General features: G+C 36.7%; 2 protein-coding genes across 7 annotated transcripts in view; one reads left to right on the top strand and one right to left on the bottom strand.

Moving 5' to 3' along the window:
• LOC122419088 (tachykinin-like peptides receptor 99D) overlaps positions 1-24023 on the bottom strand; it is a 104563-nt gene that overhangs the window by 6435 nt on the left and 74105 nt on the right. For all 6 annotated transcript variants that reach the window (XM_043433366.1, XM_043433362.1, XM_043433360.1 and 3 more), the window contains 3 exons: positions 22568-22786; positions 19239-19389; positions 341-537 (listed from right to left, as the gene is read on the bottom strand). In XM_043433366.1, coding sequence (XP_043289301.1) covers positions 341-537; positions 19239-19389; positions 22568-22786 — 567 coding nt within the window. The remainder of the gene's footprint in view (positions 1-340; positions 538-19238; positions 19390-22567; positions 22787-24023) is intronic.
• LOC122419087 (uncharacterized) lies at positions 3147-7992 on the top strand. Its single transcript, XM_043433359.1, has 4 exons — positions 3147-3453; positions 4093-4841; positions 4940-5095; positions 6907-7992. The coding sequence occupies exons 1-4, from the start codon at positions 3324-3326 to the stop codon at positions 7915-7917; spliced, it is 2046 nt and encodes a 681-aa protein (XP_043289294.1). The 5' UTR covers positions 3147-3323; the 3' UTR covers positions 7918-7992.

The following is a 24023-nucleotide window of genomic DNA, read 5'->3' as shown; positions in this document are numbered from 1 at the left end:
ATTTATTCCCCTTTAACGTTCAAAAACATATTTTTTAAACTTTCAGTCGCATGGAACGAAGAAGCGAAAACCTTCGAAAACATTTAAATAACTGAAATCAAGATAAACCCAAATGTCTGTGGAAAAATATAAATTCGTAGCATTCGTAGGCAAATTTGAATAATTATTTCAAACGAAACCACTGAAATCCTCGAGCTGTTTTTCCGGAATAATGCATTGTCCCAGAAGATTCGAACGGGTGATAATAAATTCCCATAATCACAACAACGTGGTTAATGATAAAAATAGAGAACCAATGCTGCTATGGTGATAATGATAATGGTCGTCATGATATACTGACCTTGAATTCATCCAGCAATAAATAATCGGATTATACATGCTGTTGGACATTGCGAGCCAATATATAGCGAGAAACAATTCCTGTATGTATGGCTCGTTCGTGATTTCCGGTAGATAAGAGGTCACTATGAAATAGACGTGGAAGGGTAGCCAGCACACTGCGAATATGACCACCACTACTATCATCATTTTGACGACCTGAAAAAAGAAAGTCATTTCAATGCGAATGTATGGGTCGGATTGTGATACCCTCAATAGTTTTAAACGACTTTGCCAATGGGAATAAATTTTACAAGGAAGTTCACACGAATTTAATGAAAATCGAAAATTCCCACTTTAAGAGTTGAAATTTGAAAATATGCTGGAAATATACACTGTGCATCTATTCCCGGAATTATTGTAGGATTTACGGTCTACTTGTCGAGAAAACAATTGACGAAAATCACATATTTGGAGGGTTGTACACAGGCTTTTATGGAAGGCACACTTCCTGGGCGACGATTTAGATTTGATGAAATAGAATCCTCCCAACTTTAAAGAGCCAACAACGAGAATAAGAAAAAATGTTTTTATATCAGTGATGTCTTCAAAAAGCTTTTTTACCGGTGAAAATCACTTGGGACTGGAAAAAAAACACTTATTTGAGGTTAACGAGTAATAACGACATAAACGGTGGAAGGTTCGCCAACACCATGAGCTAGCTGGTTTAAAATATAGATATGCATACGCATATAAATCGAGAATGGCTGTTGTCACATTTTGCTTGACGATTTTACTACGAAAGTATTTTAACCCTCTTGAAGCGTATGTTGCTTCTACGAAACACGCGCTTCCAGGCCCCATAAAACTGCATCAATCAGTAAGGTCGGGGTTCTAACTGCCTAGTTCCATTAAGGAAGGTTAGATTTCACCATAGATACTCCTGAGATAAACTGGTTTAACCTATCGAAATATCAATACGAAGCCGGCGTTTCGTGTTGAGTTGACGCTGTGCGAATACGTGCTTTAGTTATCGCAAAAGAAAAGTGAGTACTCATTTGGTTTTTATACTCCCAACGTTATATCCTTTCAAATAGGGAAGCTAATATGATATATTTAAGGTGTTAGATGCTAGATTCATTCGTGGATTTTTCTGATTTTGACCCCCAAGTACCAGAGGTGCTGCGCGCACTCAACATGCAAAAATTCGTATTTCCCAACAAACAAAACTAAAATATCACAATGGATTCGTAAACTAGAAAGTATTTTGAGATAAATTTAGACGGGAATAATTTTTCTTCAACGCGAAATAAGCCTCGGTCTGAGAGAGTTAATCGCTATCATTATATTAAAAATTTATCAATCTTAACAAATAATTTACACATCATTTTTATAATTGAGACAATAAATTTTAATCTTTTCTTTGATCATCAAAAGAGCAAAAAAGTTCAGTTGGTTTTTTGAATCACAAGTAACGCATGATCTTCCTTAATAACGTCACATGGCACTTATGAAGTATTAATTATCGAAAATATTCAAATGATCTATAATCAAACTCGGTAGGTTGTCTATCAATATAAAAATTAATTTTCCCTACTATTGCAGTCCCCTTTCTAACGCTGTTATCGTTTGTAGAATATATCACCAGTGAGTGTATAGAAATCAGATTCGGAAGTGACAAATTGCACAGGATATTTTCGTCAGATTACACCGATTTGCTTACCGAAAAAAGCTTAGGAGCAATTTTTTTGTCCCACAATATAAATAAGGATGTGAACTGCGATTCGAACTTCTCTATCTCCCATATCCCATCCAGCCAAGCACGACCACTCAGGGTGAAGACAGATCTACATTTTCCTCCCTTTTTGCTTCTAGCAATGACCCTCGTCGTGCGACCATAGAACTTTTTCCAATCGGAGGATGACAATGCATTGGCCAACGCTCAGCCAGAAGAATGACGAGGACACGACGTTACGAGCATTCGGAACTTTGATATCACCCCTCTGAACACATTCAACGTCTCACACACCATTGATCACAGATACTGAGAGTGAGAAAGAAGGGCATCGACCAAGTGTCCAGTCGTTTTCCTGTCTGGATGCGCTCGGAAACTTTCGGATGTTTTTCGATGTGTACTTTACGTCGGAATGAAGAAAGATGGAAGCACCTCATGCATCATGCATTCAACTCCTCGATTGGCAAATCTCGAGTTTACGATGCGATGCGAAAATCTTGTATCGGAGACGAAACTTCGAAGGTTAAAAAAACGATTAGTTCCTTGAAAAATCACTTTTCTGGAATAAATTTATTTTCTACCGAACGTTTTTTCCGATAAAAAGAGATTGAAAGACAGAGGATTTTCAGCTCTTAAATTTTCGGATAGAATACGAGTCGCGGACGTTTCATTTTTCGAGTTATTTCACGCAGTCAAAATCCACGTTTAATAGAATCGATTTTATGCGTCAAAAGCGAACAGGTCAAAAAATTCCCGGCGAAATGCCAATAAAGTGGAAAAAATGATGTCTTAAAAAAGCTTCTGAACGTTTCAAAAGCTTCGCCAGCTTCTTTCACCTCTCATTTATAATTAATTGACTTTTCTTCTCGTGTTTTCCTTCGATCTATTGTTTCATCTTAAGAAAGATCGAACGAAAGATGGAGTGGGATGTGAACGTGAGAAAAGCGATTTAGAAAGTTGCTCAACTCCGTTAATGATAACTCGTCACTACTCGGTAGCATTCCATTATGTTCCTCACATTTCCTGCCACCATATTCTTCCGTCTTTGTTACGATTCTTTTCAACGACACACTTTACGACACAATTGTATTACGCGCCTCTTCCTCGAGATCAAACATGTAGTACCCCTAGGATGCACCGATGTCACCACATATTTAAAGTCTATATAAACTTTTTTACGTTGTTTGGTTGCCTTAGCAACCCGCTCTTTACCTCATTCTTCTTCGTTGTGCCGATTAAGCCACAAGCGAATAAATAAAAAATCCGTAATATGGGAAAAAGGAAATATTCAGAAGATTCTGAAGATTCGTCAGGAGAAGCAGAAGATTTGAGGATGTTGATGAAACGATTGGATAAGAAATTGAGAGAAAAAAGTAGACACAAACATTCGAAAAATCATAGTAAGTAGAAAGAAATCGATTGTGTGAATCGATATTTTGCGTGTCTAAATGGAGATAAAGAATTCGAGTGATTATACGATAAGTTTGGTATACATAAGTTTGGTATACGAAATCACACATGTAATCCGAGCTCTCCTGTCGGTTCAACCGGCGGAGAGAATTAACCTGTGTGGAAAACATAAAGGAGGATATGTTACGAATGACATTTCTCGTGTCGGTCCAACCGGCGGAGAAAAATTTCGAATGGTCGTACGCAGATTTGGAATTTGAAATCACATACGAATCCAAAACTCTTTTGTCGGTCCAACCGGCAGAGAGAATTAACCTTGATAAAAGATATAGGTGAATTTGGGTCAAGTGATGCCTCTCGTGTCGGTCCAACCGGCGGAGAGAGTGAAAAGATTGACGTGTGTATTAATACAGACGACAGGGCGGTCAATGTAACTGTCCCGAGATTTTACAGAGTTTCTTGATGATGGTATACTTATCTCTGGTCGGTACAACCGGCAGAGAATATACACAGATGAATTCGTATATCGTAATAAATGGTTACATATGTGATGTACATTTCGAAATGAGACTTAACCTGTAAAACAATGAAAGTTGTTGAATAGTTTTTTCAATTTTTTCGTTATCTAGGAAGAAAGCGACGTTGTTCGAGAGAATCTGACAATTTTAGCGACGAAAAAAGCGTTGCAGACCAGCGTTCGTCGAAATCGTCGGGCAGGGACGATATATCTGACGGAAATTCGATGAGATCTGAAGAGGACGCGAATGATGAAACAGAAGAGGTTGTTGTGTTAAATGCAGAAGAAAGAAAAAATTCATTGACGAGTGGAGAAGAAGGTGCAGAGACACAATCGAATGACATCGTTCTAGAACCAGAGGTTCTTGGGCTTATTGGGAAACGTCTTATCCAAGAGAGAACATTAGCGCCGCCAATTCATAATAGTTTGGCCAGTCGATGGGAAGATGTTATTAAAAAAGGACTTCCAGATGAAGAAAGATCAGAGATTTTGAAGAAATATTCTCCACCAAAAAATTGCGAAATTATTGATCCTCCTAAATTAAATTTGGAGGTTAAAGCTTCTTTGGAAGTTAACATTGTAAAAAGAGATGAACGAATTGTGGAAACTCAGACAAAAATTGGAACCGGTTTGGCTGCATTGGGAAGAGCATTAGATCTTGTGCTTAAGGGGGATGGTCCAGAAAAATTGATACTTTTAGAGTGTTTAAGTAGCACGGCCAATCTTCTCGCGGATCTTCAACATGACGAAACGGAGATTCGTAAGAGTTTGATCTTGAGGAACATAAGTCCTTCGATTCGAGAAACCTTGAAGGATACAGTCACGAATGAATGGTTATTCGGGAAAGATCTTGAAGAAAAAGTAAAAACATCAAAAGCGCTTCAACGATCTGCACAAGATTTCAAACAAACAACAAAAACGACAAAACATCAAATAAACAAAAATTCAAAAAACTTCAGAAGCCCGGCCCGAAGTTATCGTTACAAGATGATGGTTCCAAATACAAGGGTGAGCGGGCAAAGACCAACCAACAAGACACAAGACAAGGGATCGTATTATCGGAACCGCAATTCATCGAGGAACATTCAAACGGAACGACACAAACGGCGATAGATGTAAGTGTGCTAGCGGGAAGGTTAAGAGAGTTTAAGAAGCAATGGCAACAGTTTACAACTGATGTAACAATTTTGGGATGGATTGATGGGTATAAAATTCCATTTACTGGTATAGTAACACAACCAGTTCCACCAAACGAACCTCAGTGGTCTGGTGAAGAAAAAGTATTAATTCAAAAGCAGATTAGTGAACTCATACGAAAACAAGTTGTTAAAAAATGCGATCCAATGAAAGGTCAATTTTTATCAAACATTTTTTTGGTACCAAAACCAGATGGTTCTCATCGGCTTATTCTCAACCTTAAACGCCTTAACACATTCGTGAAAACAGATCATTTTAAATTAGAAGACTGGAAAACAGTTAAAAGAATGATGAAAAAAGATTGTTTCTTAGCAACGATCGATCTAAAAGACGCATATTATTTAATTGGAATCGCAGAGGCTCACAAAAAGTTTTTGAGATTTGCTTTTGAAGGCGTTTGTTATGAGTTCCAGTGTTTACCTTTTGGCCTCAGTTCAGCTCCGTACACTTTTACAAAAATTATGAAACCCGTAGTGAGTTACCTTAGAGAACGAGGATATTTTTCGGTGATATATTTGGACGATATTCTTTTAATGGGTAACACTTATAGTGCATGTTTAGAAAATCTTACTGAGACACGGTCTTGTCTAGAGCATCTCGGTTTCGTAATTAATGAACGAAAAAGCAAAATGTTTCCATCCAAGACACAAAAATTTCTAGGTTTAGATTACAATTCCAAGTACATGGAAATAGAATTACCGGAAAAAAAGAGAAATGGTATTTTTGAACAAATTAACAAGTTCAGGAAAATAAAAGAATGTTCTATCCGAGAATTTGCAGGATTCATAGGAACGTTAGGATGGTGTTGTACAACCTTAAAATATGGTTGGGTCCATATGAAGGACTTTGAAAGAGAAAAATTTTTAGCTCTCAAGAAAAATTCTGGTAATTATGAGAGAAAGATGATACTTTCTGATCGGTTACAAAACGATTTATTATGGTGGAAAAATAATATTATGTCAGCAAAGGTTACGATCAAAGAATTCAAACCTGTAATCGAGATTTTTTCCGATGCATCAAATACGGGTTGGGGTGCATATTGTAAAGGCAAGCGCGCTAACGGTCATTGGAATGAGCGTGACAAGAGATATCACATTAATTATTTGGAATTATTAGCCGTATTCTTTGGTCTCAAGTGTTTTGCCTCAAATTTAACGAATTGTGATGTATTATTAAGAATAGATAATACGACTGCGATAGCTTACGTAAATAAAATGGGTGGAATTCAACTTCGAGGTTTAAGCAAATTAGCTAAAGAGATTTGGGAATGGTGTGAAAAGAGGCGTATCTGGATATTCGCATCATATATAAAATCTCAGGAGAATATAGAAGCAGATTTTGAATCAAGACGGTTGGAACCAGAAACGGAATATGCAATAACACGTAAGACGTTCCAGAAGATTGTAATTAGATTTGGGCAACCGGACATCGATTTGTTTGCCACAAGATCAAACGCAAAATGTGATAAATATGTGTCTTGGTTCAGAGATCCAGATTCTATTGCTGTCGACGCATTTACGCTTCAATGGAAAAATTATTTCTTCTATGCTTTCCCACCTTTTTCAATTATTTTACGAGTATTGGAAAAAATCAAATTTGAAAAATGTCGAGGAATTGTTGTGGTGCCATATTGGACAGCTCAAGCTTGGTTTCCATTGTATATGGCAATGTTAGATAGTGAACCATATTATATTGAGCCAAATATTAATCTTTTACAATCATTAAATAGACAACAACACCCACTGTGGGAGAGGATTACCCTGGTTGTCGGGACGCTATCAGGGAAGCCTTCAAGAAAAAAGAAATACCTGAGGAAGTGATAGATCTTATGATATCGTCTATTTCGGATTCCACAATTAAACAATATAATAGTGGTATTAAAAAATGGTGGATATTCTGTCAAGGATTGAGGATTAATCCATACAAAGACGATGTACCAAAAGTAATTAGTTTTCTCGGACAAGAGTATAAAAATAATGCATCTTTCGGGTCGTTAAATTCATATCGGTCAGCAATTGCGCTGCTCCATGGTCCTCAATTGGGAGAAGATTATCGTATCAAAAGATTTTTCAGAGCTATTTCAAAGGTTCGCCCAGCAAAGCCAAAATATGATTCAACATGGGATCCACAAATAGTTTTGGATCACGTGTGCCAATGGGGTGATAATGAGAAAATGCCTTTGGAAAAATTAGGATTTAAGCTCGTTACACTTCTTGCATTAATCACGGGTCAACGTATGCAAACTTTATCATTTATTGACGTAAGAAATATTGAACAGAAGGATAATATAATAGAAATAAAAATACCAGATACAATTAAGACGTCGGGTAAAAATAGAATACAACCGACGTTAATTATTCCGAATTTTTATGAAAATAAAAATATATGCGCGGCTTCAGCGCTCCAAACGTACATTACAAGAACAAAACGCATTCGTGAAATTGAAACGAGAATGTTTATATCTGCAAAAAAGCCATTTAAGGCAGTTTCGAGTCAAACATTAAGCCGATGGATAAAGAGTACACTCGGTGAAAGTGGAGTGGACGTCGATATATTCGATGCCTATAGTACACGACATGCATCAACTTCGGCTGCGAAAAGAAAAGGAGTGAGCATTGATGCTATCAAGAAAGCAGCAGGGTGGACATCTAAATCTAGTACGTTTGCGAAATTTTATGATCGTAATGTTTCAATAAATAAAGATGCGTTTGCAAGAGCCATTCTTGATAGGAGGGAATGAAGGATTAATTGGTTGTTTTTTGTTAATTATAATTGGTTGTAATCAGTTCATAATAAATAATGAAATGACAGATTATTACGGATTATCTACTTTAGTTCAGTTGCCATAACTGACTTTAAACATCTACATGTTTGATCTCGAGGAAGAGGCGCGTAATACAATTAAACGATTAAACGAACTTACTTGTAAGTGAAGTTCTATCGTGATTGTATGAAGCGCCTCTTCCGAAGAGATCACTCCCACCCAATAATTACCCAGATTCAGAATTATATAATAATATCTGAAGTTTTTTCCCAATAGTTACGGCAACACTTTAAAATATGAGGTAAAGAGCGGGTTGCTAAGGCAACCAAACAACGTAAAAAAGTTTATATAGACTTTAAATATGTGGTGACATCGGTGCATCCTAGGGGTACTACATGTTTGATCTCTTCGGAAGAGGCGCTTCATACAATCACGATAGAACTTCACTTACAAGTAAGTTCGTTTAATCGTTTAATTATAAGGGACCATTAGTAGTAAAAAAGTGAGTTCTTCCTCGAGCAAAGCTGATGGCACGCGAATTCTTGACTTCCTTGGGCAGAGCCCGGAAAAAATTGCATCATCAATTATACCTTGATGATATTTGAAGAACTTCGAGAAGATCCTGCGATCGAGTTCGAGTCCAATAATTAATTGGAAAATCCATTACAGACTTCTTAGAATCTCCAACGTGCAATTTCCGATGTTCGATGTTCGATGTCGGACTGTTATGATTACAGCTGCTAGGTTTGCTTTTTATTCATTGCCTTCGTCAGCTTCATCTCGATCGGAATCACGACTAGCTCAAAAATACTTCGTTATCGATTCAATGCTGATCATCTAAGCGATAGTCGACTTGTTCGTTGACTCTAGAGGTAAATTATCCCCGAAGGATCGTATTTTATGGGTGTCTAAATTGGGTCGATTTTTACTTCCTAATTAAAGATATTATCACTCTAAATTAATGTCAGAGTTATTAATTCAAAATTGTGAATACATATTTCCAACCTATTTTTGAGCGAACGAAATTACAAGCCATTAATTAATCATCGGGGATACATCACTGACTGAACCCGAAATTTTATTCATTCCTGGTTAAAATGCTACACTTTTTTTTATGTAAAATACGCTTTAGAGAGCGCAAAAGGAAAACACAAAAGAAATGAATCAAGGAAAAATTGTTAAGGAGGGTGGATAGCGACGATACAATGTTGCCATGCTAAACCATGTTAAATACATTAATAATTTCAAAATGATAAGAATTTAATAAAATTTGGTGAACATATTACTTAGTGCCAAATTTGACAATACAAATTTTTTAAGATTTTTCTTCTGTACAGTTATCGAGTAATTGATCACTAAAGTTCACGTGTATAAGCATAGCGTTTCCATATACATTCCGGGCATAAGAAATCTGCTTTAATGCGTAATTACTTGATAACTAAGCAGAAGAAAATTTGTTGAAGAACATTATCACCAAATTTGATCAATTTCTTATCATTTTGACGAATGTAGCCACCCTCCTTAATAAAAAGACAGAAGACTATGACAGAGGAATGGGCCAAGTCAAGAAAAAACAAAATGTCGAAATAAGCAAATGTGAGGTTATACGAGCGCTCATCACCAATTTTGATCAATATTTAACGTAATATATCTTTATTACTAGTAAGACGATTGTCTCTATTTTTTTTCCAAACCTTCATTATATACTTCATTGTTATTGTGTACTTTTTCATAAACTTCGTAAGAAGCGTTCATTCGTTATATGGAAAGATAAACGACTTTTTACCCATAGTCCCCTATACCCCTGTGAATTTTTCTTCATATTTAAACACGTTTATCTAAATAAGCAATAAGACGAACCCTTTAAAATTCAATATGCGTGTCAGTCAACTACTCGTTTAAACCTCTCAGTGAATTTCGAGACTTTCTTAAGGAATCTTTTCGTACATGAGCTACCTTAACAGGGCCAGAAACTGTAACGAATTCAAGATTCATAATTGTAAGCTGGATTTCTACTCATCAATTAGATGAAATTTTCATCAAAATCACAATTTACGAATGAGAGATTCAATTGTAAACTGTGGTGGAGGCAACGAATAGGAATTATTCAAAATGAATCATCACTACGTGTGAAATCCAGCCATCCGTGGGAAAATCATCGCTACTTCAAGAGGATATACTGTTTATTCCACTTCGAGCTATTGTCAATTAAACATTCATCGACCGTCGTAATATGGAGTGCAAAGGAAAGAGAAAGTCTCGACGTATTTTGCGAGCGGCAATGAAAGAGTCGTGCAGGCGCGTGTTCTGTCCGTGAAGAGGCAGCTTTCCATAACGGTGGGAAGGTCATATGAAGCACCAGGATTCGTTATTGAATTTGGTTAGAGTTACGCTCCAGTAACCACCAACCGAACCAGTGCGAACGAATGCGACACTCGAAAAGCAAACGTACGGGTTGAGGCTGTACAAACGCACGTATGTGTTTCCCAGCTGCACGGGTCGGGGATCCATAGAACTATGACATTGTCGTAATTGAATATACGAGCAGTACTTCGACGATATATTTTCATCTGTATGAATATGTGGCGAATATTCTACCCCGATATTTGTAGTCTCCTTCTTTTTTCCTGAATTTTGCTTCGGCAATGATAAAAGTTACTTCGCACAGAGAAAAAAATCGAAAAAAGCACGCTGTAGTAGCAGTCCATGCTTTTTGTTATGTGGGATAAACTCGAAGCTGGATTCGAGAAAAAGTTGTAAATGTTTTCACGAAAATCAACAAGTATTCAGAGCATGTAACGAAATCATTAAAAAATGTACATCTCAGAATCAATGTTTTGTTGGAAATATTCGTTCCGATATATTGTAAACACCGACGTGGAAATCCATTATTCATAATATTTCACTAGAAGCCCCGAATTTATCACCGGAAAATATTTTTCGGTATAGAATATACACTAGGGTGCTTAAAAAAAAATCGATATTTTTTTTTTTTCGTGGGCTGAAGAGGGGTGTTAGTACATGTAAAAAAAATGATTTACTCAAATTTTCAGATCTTTTGAAAAATATATAACGGTCCCTCAAACGACTTTTGTATTTTTTTTCCTGTTTTGGGGACAAACGTCATGAAAAAAATCATAAATCGTTATGCAAACATAAAATGCACTTCTCCCTTGAATACATGAAACTTTACCTTTGTGTTGAAAAAAAAAATCATTAAATAAACGGTCCCTCAAATGAATTTTCTGTTCATATGACATTTTTGTTCGTACTAGTGCACTTGTACTTGTTACATTGTAGACCGTGAAGCAATATAAACAGAGCTACTGTGACCACGACAAGGACAAAGCTCAACAGCTACATGAGCTAGGGGCTTCGCAAAAAACATGGGAAAAATATGCTTCATATTCAGCGCAGAGAAAAATTATTTCCGAGCTAAATATTCAAAAAACATATAACATAATTTTGCAATGAATTTACGTAGTATACTGGAATACACATGTTCAGCGCATTATTCAATGTATTTTATGCTCACAATATTTCACTTATTCAACAAAGAAAGTGCATTTTATGTTTGCATAACGTTTCATGACTTTTTAAGACTTTTTCCATGACGATTTTCCTCAAAATAGGAAAAAACATAGAAAAGTCGTTTGAGGGACCGCTAAATATTTTTTTTTTAATCTCGAAGTTTGGGAAAGTCACTTTTTTATATGTACTAACATCCCTCTTCGGCCCACAAAAAAAAATCGATTTTTTTTGACGCACCCTAAAAAACATATAACATAATTTTGCAATGAAATTGTGTAGTATACTGATGTTCAGCGCATTATTCCAATGTATTTTATGTTCACAATATTTCACTTATTCAACAAAGAAAGTGCATTTTATGTTTACATAACGTTTCATGACTTTTTAAGACTTTTTCCATGATGATTTTCCTCAAAATAGGAAAAAACATAGAAAAGTCGTTTGAGGGACCGCTAAATATTTTTTTTTAATCTCAAATTTTGGGAAAGTCACTTTTTTTACATGTACTAACATCCCTCTTCGGCCCACGAAAAAAAAAAAAAATCGATTTTTTTTGAAGCACCCTAATATACACGCGTTATACACGCTTATAAAAAAATTAACATTCTAACCATTGGTTCATTTGGGTTTCATAAATATTTAACGCTGCCCCCGGCGCTAGGCAAACCACCAGTCACCAGTGCTTTTTTCCCCTTGGGTCCGCGAAAGGTGATTCTTGGAGAATGGAGCCCTCAAAATTCCTGCTTCAGAATTAAAGTCCAATGATTCAAGCCAATGCCAGTGGTGCAATCACTGGAGCAGAGCACTCGTCGTTACTTATCGTAACAGTAAACGCGGACCAAAAACAACTGTATTTTCTCACTGAAACACGAATTAAGATGGTGGCACGGAGCCAAAACTGTGACCAAGTTTGACGATAGATAAATAGGAATGTTGAAAAATACAAGAAGGGACCATAAAACTGGCTTTGAGAGAATTTTATCACCAGCGGCTTCCTCTTCGCGAACATGACCGATGCATGATCGTTTCCTTCTCCGATCGACTCCATAAAAGCTTCTCACTGATCATTAATTCGAGTCAGGATGTAAACAATTTTTCCACTACAGTTCCTCCCTATTTTGTTCACATTGCGGTCACAATGCGGTCAATTGTTCTTTGAGACTCAAAGTATTGGAGGAGTATAAAATAAAAAGATAATTGTCGACACTCAATTTGTGAAATAGAAGTTCGAATCGAAGACTGGCTTGGATTACAGGGAAAATGAGGGGCTGCATGGTCGAATGCGAATCGCAGCTTCTTCCGCAGTGATCCTCCCCTCGTGATTATTCTCCGCTTTATTACCCTTGTTTCTTTTTTCTTTCTATCTCACTTTTTCCATTTGAGAAAACAGCCACCAAACTTTAAGCATCGCTGTCGTCTTTGTTGTAGTTATCGTCGCCTTCGAGTCACCGCACATTCATTCTTCATAGCCAAGTTTCCCCATTATTTCCAGCCCCGAACGAACGCAAAGAACGTTTTCAGGTATTGTATCAAAGGACACTTTGAGTTTTTTCTATTCATTTGTACCCTTATCGTGTCATTTCATTTTTTACGAAAGTGAAAAAACGATGATTTTAAATTTTTCACGATTTTCCGGTGCCTGAGCAATTTTCATGGCCACAACCCAATAAAATGTGTCAAAAGAAAAACATTTATTTTTCACACTTAATATTTTGTCGTCGATAAAACGATTTTTCTGATTCTTACTACATACATGATTATTTCTCGTTGCATGCATAAAAACGAAAGATTACCACAATATTCTACACGCAAATTTGAATTGCATTTCACTTTTCGTATCAAATGTAATGTGTGTTTTATCGCAAAACATACTTGTTGTTGAACAAAATAAATCATTTTCAGAAGCAGAGTGGTTTTCGTGAGAAATCAGTACGAAGCAAAAGGATATTTTTCTTTTTGTAATAATTTGGAGGGTTGGACGAGAAACTCCCACACGTGAAGAATTATCTCCGCTGTGATTCCGAGCTGGAATGAAAATACGTATTTTTCTTTTTCGCGTGTCGTTTCTTCAGGTGCCGGTCATAAATTTATAAAGTTGTTATTCGACTCCAGTATCTTCGAGCACGTCAGGCGCAGTTAACGCGCTTGTGCGACATCGTAAAAAACCGTGTTACAAAAATTGCGAAGTGAAAATAGAATTAGAAAAAAGAAATAAAAAACAAAAGGTTTGGCGTCTTTTTTCAAGACATTAAAGATTATTGTCCCGCACTCCACTTTACGCAACCCAGATTTCCTCAATCAGAATCTAATAGTCAACGCAGCCGTTCCTTTCCGTATCCCTCGCAGTCCCTTCTGTTTTTTTCCCAGAGCGTTCTAAAATAATGCGAAAATCCAGGAATTTCTAGCCGAATCGGGAATAATGAATTCGGAAACTTCAAAAGTATTCTTCCAGCTGGCGAATTTCCATCATGTCACAGCTGCTGTATTTTGCTTAAGAATTCAATTTTCGTTACGTTTTCAAACTTTTTGAACAATTTATTTCTTTTCCTTGGTTTTGAAGGATATAAACTTCTACGAAAGGCAATTGAAAGATGTCCTGATTGTGATTTAATTTGGTTTGAGCTTAAAATAAAATTTTGTCATGGTCGAAAAAAGCTTCTTGAATTCACGAATTTTATAAACGTCTTGAAATTATTTCAAGGTAATATCCAATTTCCAATTTCAGTCTTATGTTATTATGTGTTAATCTTCATGGTGAAGATTCCTTTATTTAAATTGAACGGACAGTTGAGAACCCCGAGCTTCGTCCCTTAATCATAGGTAAGTACTTTGTGGTCTAGAGAGGGAAATATTTGCTGCGGTAAAAGCGATTTCCGGCTGAATCTTAACCATTAACGCTCAGGAGTGGTCTCATTTATGGTCAATTAGAATAGTAGCTCGAACGCGGACCCTCGACCTCTCCCGGTTCGGCCTTTTTCCTGCTGGTCTACCCTATAAAATATTTCATTCTCACGTTTTATCTCATACGATAGTTATTTCCACTTACAACTAATTTGGGAGATACGTGTTTCTGAAAACTTCAAAATTCGTGTGTAACGGACAGAGAGCATAAAAATAATGGAAGCAAATTATTTGTTTGGAACGATTAAAAGTTTGCGATTGAAAATAATCTTCAACGAGTTGATTAAAATTTTCCAATTTATTCAAAACAGCCAGCGCGAGAAGTTTTAGCAGTTTGAGAAACGTTTCCTCGCTATGGCATCATAATGTTCGAAGTAAACGCACCACTGATTTTCGCGAGTTTCAAGAACTATGGAAAATTATACTAACGTAAAACTCCGAGCAAAAGCTCGCGAGAGTGTGACCAGTACAGATTCTTTGTAACATCACTCGTAAAACTTTGTTGGAAACAACTTCTCACCAAAGTTTTTCTTTGAGGACGATCGAGTTGCATAGAAAATGAGGAGGCAACATGGATACTAAAATCTCGGGCATCTACAAAGGAAACGTAGGCAGTCTTCACAGTCGATATTGGTCAGGCACGTGAACTCTTTATACAGGGAAAAAAGTTTGCTGAGTTGCTCGGGCATGTGATATTGAGTTGGGGTAATACGAGCATCGATCTTATATAACCCGAGGTAGTATGTCTCGCATTTTTCTTCTTTTCGTTTCTCGAAAAAAAGGATAAAGATATGTGAATCTGGTTTACATAATTCCCTTCATTGTTGTCCGTCAAAGGAAAAGAATTCGATCAAAGCTGTATTTTCTGATTCGAGTTTCAAAGTCACGTGAAATCTTTGAAATATTTGAACAGACGCCTCCGTAAGATTGACTGGATGTTTTGCAAGCTCGCACGCAAGAAATCTAATGTCGATGCGAAGGTCCCAGTGTTGCCGTACAGCTGGTACGAGGCGAGTTGGCAAAAGTTTGCTGGCTCTCTCAATGTATATCAGCAACAATGAACTACGCCATCCTCTCATTCCTCTGAAAGAAAATAAGATTTGAACGAGAAGTTTCGAAGTAAAAGTCATTTCGTTTCCCGTAAGAGAGTAGACGTAAACGCATTCTGTTGTTTTGAAGAGTTTTAACATACATTTATAAAGAAAATGTGGAAAAAATGGAAGAGCTTTTTTCACGGAAGGGAGAAAGGGATTGTTCCAGTTCAAGACAGGAGCTTTCGCGATATTCAGCGTAGATTAACTCGTCAAACTTGCACGCGGATTCAAACAGACGTTTGCATGCCAACGGTTTTGAGTTTTTAATGCGCTAAACTCTCACTTGTTTAGAAAAAGTGTGAGAATGGTGTTGTTCTGCAGGGGTTGAGAAACGCACATGAAATCCAGCTTAATGTGACTCTTTATGAATCACACACTCGGTGGAAGTAATGGCAACCGCTTTGTACGACTCGTCGGAAACAATCCATTACTGTCCACGACTCGAAAGAATAATTAACCTCATTTGGACTCGCTGTAACTCGAGGCAGTTTTTCTTTCTGTTCCATCACTCTCTGTTAATTATTAACTGAACTTTGCCTAGAATATTCAGATTTTGATCCGATTAAACCGTGTCTATATGGAAATGACAAACATTTTATTTCAACGGCCTTTTCAACTAGAACCTCTGATATATTTTTTCATTCGTTTTTTATCTATGAAATACAGGTTTTAAGGTCATGTCCGAAGGATCGTATTTTATGGGTGTCTAAATTGTACTCATTTTTACTTCCTAATTAAAGATATTATAACTCTAAATTAATGTCAGAGTTATTTATTCAAAATCGTAAATACATTTTTTCAACTTGTCTTTTGGCCAATGAAATTACAAGCCATTAATTAATCGGCGATCCATCACAGACTGAGCCCGAAATTTCATAGTTTTTTATATAAAAAATCGCATTAGAGAGCGCAAAGAGAAAACACAAAGGAAAATAGACCAAGAAAAAATTATTAATAAAAAAATAGAAGGCTATGACAGGAATGGCCCAAACGAAGGAGAAACAAAATGTTGAAATAAGCAAATGTAAGATTATACGAGTGCTCATTACCAATTTCGTTCAATATTTATCGGAATATATCTTTGTTACTAGTAAGACAATCGTCTTGAATTTTTTTCCAAAGCTTCATTATATATAGTTCATTGTTATTGTGTACTTATTCATAAACTTCGTAAGAAGCGTTCATTCGTTGTATGGAAAGGTAAACAATTTTTTACGTGTAGTCCATATATTCCTGTGTATTTTTCATCATATTTAAACACGTTTATCTAAATAACCAATAAAAGCAATCCTTTAAAATTTGATATGCGTGCCAGTCGACTACTCATTTAGATTCTATGTAAATTTCAAGACTTTCTAAAGAAAATCGTTTCGTGCATGAACTACCTTGAATAATAAATCGTTTATTTAAGACCTAAAATTATTCAACGGAGGGTAATCAACTTCCTGAATGATTGTCCAGACTACAATTAGCGACATACGGCAAATTGATGAATATCCTGAAGTAAAATCTCGAATTAAATTTAAGTTTGGCACTGACATAAGCTCAAGGGGGGATGCTTGATTCTTGGTGGGAAATGCTTACGACGTGCTTACGCGAATTCCCCAATTACAATTTATGGGAAAACTAACGTACAAACTAATTTTTCACAAAACGAGGAGGAGATTTTAAGCTGATAAATTCCAGCTCTCCATTGGCCATCTGTAATGGTAAGCTGTTTGTGCCCGGGAACTTCCGCATTTCCAATACTTAGCTCTGGTACTGCTTCGTGGAATGTAGCCTTTCTCCTTGTACACTGATTAAAATGGATATTGTAAACAATCCAGAAAGGGTAGGAAAAGCAGCGAAGGATAAACAGGATTAGCCGGGTTATAATAAATCTTTTAGGAAAACCGAAACTCAATTTCTCAGTATCAAACGATAAAGGATCCTGGGAAGATTCATCTGAGCGAAAATGTTTCCACTTTAAGACAGGAATGCTGGAAGGGCACGATCCGATAGCACGTTTCTGCTCAACAAAATCTTCCACAAGAACAATTGAAAATTCGCGCTCCTTGCTGAAAGATATTCTGGCATTCTGATCCACGGTTGATGAAATTTTACTAAAGACATTGTCATTATCGTTCCAGCACGTGAGAAATGAACGTTGAAGAATGTGAAGTGTTGCTGGTCTTGGGTGAATGCTTCTTACACCAAAGGGCAGAAACGAACGAGGATTTTTCTCTTTCGCTGCACAAGTCCCATCGGTAAATCGCGTAACATGCGGTAAACATAATGAAATTATGGATTTTGGTGGCTGCAACTTTGCAGTCAAAGTTTGTGTTCTGCTTCACTGATCAGGGAGTGGTTTCACTCTAGTCATTAGTATTCAGCTACGTTCGCAACAAACTTGTTAACTCCTCCGGGTTCGGCAAATATATTGAGAAGCCGATGTTTTGAGACTCTATTTTTATGATTTCGGATGACGAGTAATTTTTCAGACTGGAGTTAGTGGGAGCTGTCAACGTCCGGGTCTCGTTCGTAGCTCGAAGGTTCGAAGCTCGCAAAATCCAGCTTCTTATATTAATTTTCATCGCTCGAGAAATCTGTATTGATGGTTTCCCATGAAAAATGTCGGTTTCTTTCTCAATTCCCTTCCATTTCAACGACTACGCGATTGAAGAATCGGCCGCACGAGTAAAAGTCCAGCATAATTGTACTGACAACCAATTTATTCTTTTTCAAAGCCAGCAGATCAACTCGAAATCATAATAAATATTGAGAATATTTGGTGAGATGAATTCAGAAGAGTACTCAATTTTTGTTTGATGATTCAACGTCTTGGATGTCCGAAGTGCTTTCCCCGCGAAAAGCAGCACGATATGCAAGAGGCTCGAGTGAATACTTGTGATCGTAAGCATCTGTGAGTGACTGTAAGTTTTCCTGAGAGTGCACCTAAGCCGGAGACTATGAATATCCATGCGAGTGTCCTTGACTGTTGGTACCATTTCTCAAGTAACTGTCTCAGTGTTTCTAAAGTGTTGCTCACACTGTGTATGTATGATGTCTGTGAGTGACATATATGATTCGAAATACAAATGGCCCTACAATTTCCATGGTTAGAAATATATCGTTAGATTCGGTGTGTCGCGTGTTTCATGAAGAAGTGTAGAAAATGGCTGCCCCAAGCCTGTAATTTTGTCACTGCTGTGAATGAACGAGTTTTTCGAAAGATTGTGGGTTTTATTATGCAAATCAGTGGAATTTTGTGACGAGAAATATTCTGAGGCCGGGATCGATCCGTCAGAGAAAACTTTCAACTGCACATGCATTATAAATATGTATGAATGTATAAGTTGATATATAAATATGCATCCATAGACATTAATGGTGTGAGAGCCCTGCAACGTTCGTTTGTACATAATGCGTTCATTCGGTTTCGTGTATGGAAATGATTTGCAGTCTAATGGGACCAACAACAAAGGCTGTAAAACAAAGTGCTCAACTTCTCGTTGAATGTCCCAGGAATCATGAAACCATTTCTTAACGTTCTCTATATATGCATGATATGAATAGTATCACGTATTCAACCTTCAGGTTCGTGAAGGTTGAATTCAGCTGTGTATGAACAGTTGCCAAATTCCAATGTGATCCAATCTGAAATTCCAATGAATGTTCAGACCGATTACACGTACCAACGTGTTTAAAACACAAATTAACAAGATTTTTAAAAACTTCGATTTATTGTGCACTTTGTTTTTATTCCTGTTTGATAATCTCAAGCAGACTCACCCTTCGTTTGCTTCTTATGTTGTCCAGTTGTCTCTGGGTTGCTTCGCCAATGCTCTGTGAACCCCAAAGTTCGAGGCCTACCCTGGCATAAGTGAACGTCATCGAACCGATGGGCAGAAAATAAGTGAGGATCATAAAAATGACGTTGTATCTGCAATGAGAGTGCGAATTCCGAAGTCATTATGGTGTCCAATGTGCATATTCGTTGGGCTTTATCGAAGCCATGATATCAAAGGACCTGATGCTAATTTATGTCAGTATATGGGAGGCAGGATATGTGAACAGGGTGTGGCTATTACTATTGGAGCAGGCATCCAACTCAACCCAGCTGCATACTAATATTGGTTTACACTCACCCTCCTCTTGCTTCTCTAAACATATGCGACACTATATCTAAACACAATATACGTAGGCGAGCATTTGTATTGCCTGCTTAATTACACGTTGCTGATTGGTTCGTCTCAATGGAGTAAACCCCTTGAAAACCCACTGAATCAAAGATTTTTTGAAATCTCAAGGATTGGACCATTTTTTGTAATTTTCGAGGTAGATTTCTTTCTTTCGAGGTAGACATTTGTATAGACAATTAATTGATTTGGTTCGTCATCGATAAAATTCAGTTAAGCTACACGAAGAAAAAATTCGACTATCAAAATTATTTTTTATTTTCCACAAATCATGTTGCTTATATAATAATAAATTTCAACAAATTTTCGGTTACATTGAACTGATCAGTATGATTCGGTTTACAAAATATTTATCATTCTCAACAAAACCGTTTAGATACTTCAGTACTTGATATTCAAATAAGCATATCATGAAAGTGTGTGTAAAAATAAACAAACGTTTCGTGTTCTTCGAAAAAAAGATTTGGTTTCACTCGTTTAGTTAATTTACATAAACAAAAATTTAATGATTTGGATAAATGAGCTACGCCTTATTTATCGCAAGCGGATGTTAGCTAGATCAAACAACAAAAATATCACCTAAAGACATTCAGTTGTTACAACGATTTTTTTTTCTCAGTGTATAGCGATACACAATCGTGTGGTAAATGCGCTCGCAGAAGAGGGTGACGACACAAGAAGAAGGCAATCCCAATCTCTTTATTTTTGGGGCTTATTTCTGAAAAATTTCTATTCTAGAATTTTTGCAAAATTTTGATTTTTTTTCTTCGTTCAAAATAAAATCAGATTTCCAATGAAAACTATCGCTGGATTGATTGATCTATTTTTATTAATAACGGGATGCAATGATGATTCCCTGAGGGAGAATGATCAGTATCAATTTTTTTTAATTTCCTGCTCCAATGATGTTTCTGCCAGGTACACGAGGGTGTGCATGTGAAACATTGACACAATTTGCCCCTTCTTCCTTTTCGTATTTCAATAACACAAGCAGACGGTGAATGACGATGGAATTATTGATCACGTTATCATCGGGTATCATCGAGGTCGTCACTTTCCTTCTGAACACGAGTCAAAGACGGCATTACGCTTGACATCCATGCTGCTCCAGCGATGTTCAATGAGCATGCTCATGATATCTGGAGTCTCATGTATCCATAAAATGCACAGCAAACGTAAATAGTAAATCGAAATCATTTGACAGACCATCGTAACAAAGGACCTATTTCGACAAGAACGTAACGCATAACCTTGCAAGTTTCGTTATCAGTATCGATTACGACTCAACGAACTACTGAGACAGCGGAAACAGCTGACGTTATCTGCCTAAGAATCTTGGACAGACCACAACGTCTTTGATTTTTCAGCAGAGTCAAAACATTGCTACGAATCAGGTCACGTCGCACATTACGGGAAAGTTCTAGACATTTTATCTCGTCATGGAATACTAGAATCACTATTCTTTACGACGTTCTCACCCCTTTGAACTCTCGAATCGAATAACTTTATCATTATTTGGACATTGAGAAAAAAATATTGATTTGTACCCATCTAACCAAATATGAAAAAATATGCTAAAATAATAAACCAGTAAATTGGCCTGAGAATGAAAAATAAAGACATTTTTTTAAACATAATATTTATGCGTTCAAAAATCATCGCAATCACCATCCCCGATATGTAGACGCATGGAATGATCGATTATCGATATCCAATTTGTACGTTCACCAGTTCCTATTCGTTCCCCAATGAACGAATAGTATTGTGTGAAGTTTTTTGGATTGGACAACGCTGAGAATTGTAGCGGTTTTGGCTTTGACGTGGAGCGTGGTATGGATCATAATTACTCGCTTAGCGTATGCGCTCTGCAGGGGACAGTATCTGCAGGTGAATTATCCTCGATACAATGAGATATAAGTGACTCGATAACTCTTTTATTCGGATGGCTTAATCGTGAATTGTTGCGGCGTTTGACCTATATTAAAGCCGCATAATTTTCCAACAAATAACGCTCGCAATGCGTTATCAAAACGTACAAAACTTAACTTCGAATTGGACTCGTAATTATCTGCGATGAGCTAGGGTATTAGCGGTTGGATAAATTCATTATTATTTCGTGATGTGTAGTTCCGAGAATTTTGCCTGCAGCATTTTCAGTTAGTAGTTCCATGTTTCAATGGCGACAAAGAATATTACATCAGTGAAGTTCGTATATATTTTCGAAATGAGTTTTTTTTCGCAATTATACGAGTCGTGTGTAATGAAAAAATTAAAGCTTTTGCATTCTTGACAGCTTCGTCGTGACCCTGGAAACATAATAATCAGCAATTCGCCGAAAACTGAAAGTAATTTAATCTCAATATTTAATATTCTAATGAATGAAAGTCAATAATTTTCAAGACACTAGACGAACATGAAAAGAATATTTGAGAATATATTTAACCAAAACTGCACTAATGAAGTTTGCAAAAAAACTCCCCTCGCATAATGTGCCATTTACTCCTGTAAAGTGTTTTCGATATGACATAATTAAGGAGAGAATATTACGTGAAGGTGAATGCTGCCAACTTCGTACTGGGGCATGTCAGTATGGACACGTTTTTTGACTCTGCGCGTTCCCAGCGAAGCATGCCAGGTGCTTTTAGGTACGGAAGGAAGATACGGGAAAATTGAGGAGCGGTGCACTCGAGAGAAATCTGATTCTAGTGGAAGCACTTTCACCTGTTTATCGGAGAACTTATAGTAGAAGAAAAATGAGCTGAGTGATGGTAGCGTAGCGAAAGGTTTAGAAAATCTATTTTAATCGATTATATTGGCTATATATTGATTATCACATAATCAAAATAATAAAAATGAGCATTCGTAGCATTATTCTAAATAAAAACAACTCTCAATAGCAACAACTATTTTTATTGTACTCACAGATATTCGTCATAACTTAGACCGTCATCACTTCTGTTGGGCCAGTCACTGTAACATATCACTCGGACCTCACCATTGGGAAAGTTTTGTGTGTAAGTTGTGAAAAATATGGGCATGGGCAGCGAGAGGATGGCTCCAACGATCCAAATTGCGACAGCGATGCAGAGTGTGGCTCGTTTCCCCATTCGAGGTCTCAGTGGATTCATTATTGCCATGTACCTGAAATTATTGAAAATGTGTTTTTCTCTTCATTGATAAAACCACGAGAATGTGAACTACTGAAAACTAGACTAAATTACACGCATTTGGCGTGGTGTAATTCTCATACGAATTTAAATAGTGCAAGAGAAATCTTTGAGCAATGATCCATTGATCAGACTTTGAATATATTTGCCAACAGCATTTATGGAATAAAGATTATAGGAATTTGTAATAAAGTTGATTTTATGAAAAATGATCATATCGCAGTGTGAAATTTATGGAATAGAATGCTTTCGAATTATTCAACCTCCAAGATCTCTATTAAAAAATTATTTAATCTTCAGGAGAGGAATAAGTATCGGTCAAGTTTTATAGTCGTACGATAACCATCTACGGATTTCGCGGACATAAGAACGTCGTTCAAGGATTTTGCCACCTTCAGTAACAAAAGCTTATCCTGTGCGAGCTTTATCCGAGGGAAAGAATGAAGGAAAATTCCGTCTCTAGGCAAGAGAGTTGGGAGTAAAGCTTCGTATATGATCTCGGAATTTTCTTCCATTGTCGATAAACGAAGATAGCGAATGGGAACTTCATATAACAATAAGAATTGGAGAGTGCTGTGAGAAAAGAGTCCTTTTATCACTTTACTCAATTTGCGAAATGTAGAATTCAAATTTTCTTTAGAGAACGTCAGTTCATAGTTTCATTTTTCATAAATGAATTTTCGTAAAAAAAAAAATATTCACTTTCCATCGATTTTTGTCTCAGACATTGTCACATATTCTCTCATAATTATGAGGAATTCTAACAGTGAAATCAGAATTAAATATTTGAGGAGAAATCGCCTTCGTGCTGGTTCTCCTTCGACCCAAATCAAATTTTCTTCCATTATTTTCATGTAAAATCTCTCTTCTGAACGAATTTTCCTAAATAAATATACAAGATGCGCTCATCAATATAAATCTCAATTTCCGTAGCGTGATCACCGGCTTCATGCTGGCTCCGCTGGGAGACTGAAACAAGTGTCGATAATTTATACATCGAGGTGTATATATGGAGATAAGCATCAACATTTTTTATTCCCATATTCAGAAAAAGCTCGAAAATACGTCAGCATAAAATAGCATCGTTGGTTAGCGACGAGGGTCTTCTCATTGTCGACGAGACACTTCGAGCAGGTGAACGTATAACGCGATGCGATAAAACCATCTTAAACTATGCTGTAAATCTCAATTTGGCTTTTAGTTATGTCATA

This window comes from Venturia canescens, chromosome 1 (genome assembly GCF_019457755.1).
Source record: "Venturia canescens isolate UGA chromosome 1, ASM1945775v1, whole genome shotgun sequence".
Taxonomy (NCBI): Eukaryota; Metazoa; Arthropoda; class Insecta; order Hymenoptera; family Ichneumonidae; genus Venturia; species Venturia canescens.
Note: the sequence above shows the minus strand (reverse complement) of the source record. Positions and strands in the feature narration are given on the sequence as shown.

What these genes read in the sequence shown, in the direction of transcription:
- LOC122419087 (XM_043433359.1), top strand. Translation starts at nt 3,324, where the DNA reads ATGGGAAAAAGGAAATATTCAGAAGATTCTGAAGATTCGTCAGGAGAA. An exon ending in GGAAAGATCTTGAAGAAAAA is followed by an intron (nt 4,842 to 4,939) that starts GTAAAAACATCA and finishes AAAAAACTTCAG; the next exon opens with AAGCCCGGCCCGAAGTTATC. An exon ending in CGACACAAACGGCGATAGAT is followed by an intron (nt 5,096 to 6,906) that starts GTAAGTGTGCTA and finishes ATCATTAAATAG; the next exon opens with ACAACAACACCCACTGTGGG.